At 39.3% G+C, this 6,000-nt stretch overlaps 1 protein-coding gene across 1 annotated transcript in view; it reads left to right on the top strand.

The window, feature by feature from the left end:
* Positions 1–1,282: 1,282 nt before the first annotated feature.
* LOC120058526 (collagen alpha-2(V) chain-like) overlaps positions 1,283–6,000 on the top strand; it is a 60,631-nt gene continuing 55,913 nt past the window's right edge. The window contains exon 1 of the mRNA XM_039007248.1: positions 1,283–1,532. Within this exon, the coding sequence (XP_038863176.1) occupies positions 1,442–1,532 (91 nt within the window). The 5' untranslated portion in view covers positions 1,283–1,441. The remainder of the gene's footprint in view (positions 1,533–6,000) is intronic.

Below are 6,000 nucleotides of genomic sequence, written 5' to 3'. Positions count from 1 at the left end.
GATCTCCCTCCCTCATAAATATTTATGTTTTCTGGTCAACGTGACCATCTGTTGAACATGTGAGAGACGATCTCAAAACACCTTTGACCAAATCAACCCAATAGTAAAAAAAAAAAGAACATGTAATTTGTGGTTTCATCATTTAGCTATGAGTTTATGCCTGTGAGTTACATCAGTCCTTCTGATGGAATGTACACCTATATACAGTACAGACTGGACAGGTACTTTAACCATGGTTAAAATAACTGTCCAGTGTTTCCAGATTTCTATGAAATATGACCTATAATTAATTACAATATACGTGACATACTTTTCCTTCCAAAATCTTTTAATTAAGTATGTCAAGAAAGCAGCTTTTCTGTGTTGGAATGGTGTGGGCGTACCCCAAAAACAGAATGTTGTGAGGCAGGATGACATCATTCTCTAAGAGGAAATAGCAAACATTTTTTAAACGATCTGTTAAGATTTTGAGGTGGGTTTTTCCCCCCAAATGTATGCTTTGACCACAAATACAAGTATAAGATGAGTCAACAAATTTTGGGAGGTATGGGTTAACAGAATAAGAATGTTTACAAGTGAGATTTTCACTGGATGGTTACTTTAACGATGGGTCCTGGCTAACATTTCAACCTGGTTGTTCTTAGCAACATGGCTACCGTTATCAACCCATACTCCCAATGATGCTTTGTCTCTCCAGTGTAATACTTCCCAATGTTGTTGTTGTTGTAGATCAGAGTATGTTCGCAATCATCATGATAAAGAACAAATATGGAAATAATTTATAAATAAATACAAAACTAATAATTAATAAATAATACATTGATTTATCACTTATAAATCTGCCCCCCCCAAAAAATCTAGAAGTCTCACTCCCAACTACAACCACACCAGCAGTTGAGGTTCCCCATCACCTTTCCACAGAGACTATGGGCCATAAAATGTATTCTTATTCTTCTAATAAAAAAGTTGCCTTTCAACCCATAAAACAGTACTTCAACAGACCTGCTTAGCAACCACTCCAGGGAGGGGGTGGGGTAAATGAAATCAGTGACAAACAAAGCTTTTCTTATCTGTTTCTTCCTATCTTTGCTCTAATTCTGATCTCAATGGTTTTAGACTGAGAACAAAAAGAAACACACACGAATCAGTAGAATGATGGGAACTTATAAACAAGGGTGTAGTTTTCACAAAACCACAAATGCCTGTGAGTGGATGGTTATGAGAGAGGGCTGACAAGAGGGGGAGGAAAATTAGGGTTGCCAGCGTTCTTCTCATTTAAAGCTTTAACTCTTCCCCACAAAAAAAGCACTGGTGCAGTCTGGGTTGGGTCTTTATTGCGCGCTGCTTACTGGTAGTGTTCTCTGTGTACATGGTACAGTGATACCTTGTACATTTTCACCCCACTTTGCGCACAAGGAGAGCCCATGTCTTTCCTATAGACATGATGAGCTTTGTGTATTCAAGGATTTGCCTTTTTCTGGTTGTCTCTGTGACTCAGGTTTTTATTGTGAAATGCCAGGACGGAAACAGTGGTAAGTACCTCAATGCTTGTTTATATGAATGCTTAATTAATTAAAGTTGATTGGTATAGGGTTGATAGTGTGGGTGCTGGTTGCACGCTGAGTTGAACTTTTAACATGAGCTTGTTGGACTAGGACTTCTCTGCTGTTGAATTTTTACATTTATCTATGAAGAGCTTAATTTGTTTCAAGTTGTTGGATATATTTAGTTTTGGTAGTTCTGAAGTGTTCTGCTAATGAGTAAAAGAGTGTTGGACGTACAGATAACAATTTGTTTCTTTATTAAGATCTGTTTTTGCCAAAGTAAATAGCAAGGCAATATGAAGTGCACCGTTACCTTGTTTGAGGTTTTTCTTTTTATTGCATTCTAATGGCTAGCAGCTGAGGACAGAGTGACGGCATGGAACACACAAGATAGATTTCTGTAAAGGATGTTTGGGACAGACCTTAGCCGGGAGGCTCTCTGAGATTCGTTCCAACTTTGGAAAGGTTGAAAAGAGATGAGAGTAACTTTATAGTGTGGATTATCCTAAATGGGAAAATAAACTCTCAGTAAGATTCTGTAGTGTCCTGTATGAACATAATGTTAGTGATTGCCAATGATGTTACATGTTTCTCTAAGGTGTCAGAAGAAAGCTCTGTGAGAGAAAAGGACTGCCTCAGGACTAACTTTATTCCTCACCTCTCTTGTTCACCAACAAGCAGATTTTTTCCCTCTGTATTCTACATCTGCCGAGACTATTTCAACACCACACGTCTTGGAGGGAACACAGCTTGCATTCTAATGCAGGGCAGATGTGAGGAGAGGAGACAGATAAGGGGCAAATGGTGTTAGATTCACTGAGTCATTAGAGCTCTCTACGCTCTTCGAAAAAAGGGTTCAAAAGGGTTCTTCGGCTGTCCCCAAGTAGAACCCTTTTTTGGTTCCAGGTAGAACTCTTTTGGGTTCCATGTTGAATCCTCTGTGCAAATGGTTCTACATGGAACTCAAAAGGGAACCAATAGGGTTCTACCGGGAACCAATAGGGTTATACAAAGGGTTCTCCTATGGGGACAGCCAAGGAACACTTTTAGGTTCTAGATAGCACCTTTTTTTCTAAAAGTGTATAGGTAGCCTATACAGACTAGGTGGCCAACACTTACAACCCAGAGCTGAAACACTTGAGTGTTATTGTTTTAGTGATGTCGTGTCTTCTTTCAGCGATTATTTGTTAATGTTATGATGTCATGGAATGTTATTTTATGTATGATGTCATGAGGGCAAAATACATAAAGCAGGCTACTGAAAGTACCTTTGTGGCCCTTGAGTGGCCCCTGATTTTAGTGTGCTGTCAAGTCAATCTTTTTGACTTCTAGCTAAAGGCTCGATTGGAGTTTGTTTCCCCCTTGTGGTGGAATGAACAGGTACCTTAAAAAGCCTCTCACATCTGAGCATGTATGAAGCGTAATGATGTTCAACATGTCTGCACATTTTATGTTGAGTTAATTACCATTATGACAATACTGTTACAATAGAGGCATATCTTCCAGTAAAACATGGGACTGCTTTAGGTATTATAAGAAAATATATGTTCATCTACAAAGCCTGACAAGAGGAGGACCTAAACCTAATATTCTCGACAGACGACATATTTTATGTAGGGCCCCTGATCTAATGCCTCTTCAAAATGGACGACTGGTGACCACTCCTCCTCAGAGGAAAGTTTTGTTCCTTACATTCTATTGGATTTCAGAGTACTAGTCCCACTAGTCGTTTCCCTGTCTGGTCTCTGCTCAGGGTAGAGGCCAAGGTTACCACATTTGTCCACATGAAACGAGGCACAGAGACCTTGAACTCATGTTCCCACAGAACATTAATGATGCCAACCCAGGGACAAGAACATTCTAATTCAATCCTGTCAAAGCAGCGGAAAAGTTCTCAAATTCTCGCAACTAAGTGAAAAACGAGTCAACTCTGCTTTTGAGGAATGTTTTAGGGTATGACTATCATTGGATGGTTACGTTGAGTTAAGTATGGGGTACAGTTGAGGTTTTAGCCACTTTATGTCATTGTGAGTAGAAAGGCCATCCTATTTTTCCAAAGCGTTTATTAGTCCTTAGAATAGCAGCAACAAATCCCTGTATTTAGAACTTTGTCATTTCAAGAACACATCTAACTTGGTTGAATCAGAACGAGACTTTCGATTTGCAATTGGATTGAAATGTTATGAAAAGTGAAGTATGTAATGTGGTGACAGAGACCAGCTGCTGAATAGGCTGATGTGCTGCTGAGTAAAACTCTAGAGACATCCAATGATTCAATATGTTATTTTGCACAATTGAAAAAGCTATTTTTGAAAAGTGTAAATGCATTGTAGAATTATATTCCAAGATTTGTTTTCAGCATAGTAATCATATATCGCCCTCTATGCCCTCATCTATAATAAGCAGTGTAACTGGGTTTAATTGAGATTTTTATATGGAAAATGGCGACTTAAAATGGAGTGTGGTTGAATGTTGATTAAAGTGAGGAATTGCATACAGACATTCTGTCTCAGAGAAGTTGGAACACAACAGTAATATTTATCTGTTCTAGAAAATAGAGTCTGTAACCATGAAGAAGAAAAGATTGTGGAGGGTATTAAAGATATGTTTTTCAAACGTGGCTAGATTTCTGAGAGGGAGAGTTCAAGATGAACCCTTGAAGACTGGAAACATGTTTAGAGCAAATGTTTGAAATCCTTTTTTTAACAGTTTTAGATGAATGTCATATGTGTACGCACATGTGTTGGAAGTTGGCTTGCTCAATGGTCTCAAATACTTGATAGACTTGCGGATGACAAACGAGAGGTCTAAGCTTGGCACACACACATACAAACAAAACACAATCATTCTTCTGACATAGGTAGGTCTTCACTGCATAATAAAAGTATGTAGTGTGCAAGTTGTAACAAGCAAGTTTGTGAACATTGGCAAAATTGCCATGGGGGATGGGGGGATATGATGTCATTTCAGAGGATTTGTTTCTGGACGGAAGCTGTAGAGATCAGTAAGAAATGGCAGTTCTGTAGCCAAAGTTTTTGCTCAAAGTCGACCTTTAAAGTAATTGTCCAATGTTTCCAGATTTCCATGAAAAATGACCAATAATTAATTATAATCTGAATTAAATAGTTTTCCTTCCCAGAAAAATGTGAATTAAGTATGTTAAAAAGCAGCTTTTCAGTGTTGAAATGGTGTGGGCGTACCGCAACAACAGAATGTGTGGGCGTATACTGGTCATTAAAAATATGAATGTGAGTAGACCGCTGATTGGCCAGCTCATTCTCCTCAGGACATCATCCTCTATGAGGAAACAACACGCAAAAGCATTTTATGCTTTGGACACAAATATGAGTATAGGGTGAGTCAATTATTATTCATTATCGGAATATTAACTATTAAAAGTTTTCACTGGACAGTTACTGTAGAACTGTAACATTTTCTCTCAGCATTTTCTCTCATGGCAAAATGTGTAGAGTAGCAGGAAATTACCTTTGAAACTGCAGCATTTTATCTTATCCTCATGCCATAATGTGATGAAATGCAGGGAGTTAGGAGTTCCACCCCGCCCCACAAAAACCCCCTAAATAATAAAAAATATTATATTTGTAAGTGGAAGATTGGCGGGCCTTTCATTTATCCTTCGACTTATACTGTGTTTTCAAATATCCTTCCATGCACCCCTCATAATAGCACTCCATGTACCCCACCACATACCTCTCAATGTACCCCTCCATGTACCTCTCATAATACCCCTACATTGTACCCTTCATAATACCCCTCCATATACCCCTCCATGTACCTCTCATAATACCCCTACATTGTACCCTTCATAATACCCCTCCATATACCCCTCCATATACCCCTCCATGTACCTCTCATAATACCCCTCCATATACCCCTCCATGTACCCCTCATAATACCCCTCCATGTACCCCTCATAATAGCCTTCCATATACCCCTCATAATACCCCTACATTGTACCCTTCATAATACCCCTCAATATACCCCTCATAATACCCCTACATTGTACCCTTCATAATACCCCTCCAAATACCCCTCATAATACCCCTCCATGTACCTCTCATAATACCCCTCCATATACCCCTCCATTTACCCCTCATAATACCCCTCCATGTACCCCTCATAATAGCGTTCCATATACCCCTCATAATACCCCTCCAAATACCCCTCATAATACCCCTCCATGTACCCCTCATAATCATAGTACCCCTCATAATACCCTTCCATGTACCCCTCATAATACCCCTCCATATACCACTCATAATACCCCTTCATATACCCCTCTTAATACCCCTCATATAACCCCTCCATATACCCCTCAAAATACCCCTCCATGTACCCCTCATATTACCCCTCCATTTACCCCTCATAATACCCCTCCATATACCCCTCATAATACCCCTCTATATACCCCTCATAATACCCCTCATGTTACCCC

This window comes from Salvelinus namaycush, chromosome 13, assembly GCF_016432855.1.
Source record: "Salvelinus namaycush isolate Seneca chromosome 13, SaNama_1.0, whole genome shotgun sequence".
NCBI lineage: Eukaryota > Metazoa > Chordata > Actinopteri > Salmoniformes > Salmonidae > Salvelinus > Salvelinus namaycush.
Note: the sequence above shows the minus strand (reverse complement) of the source record. Positions and strands in the feature narration are given on the sequence as shown.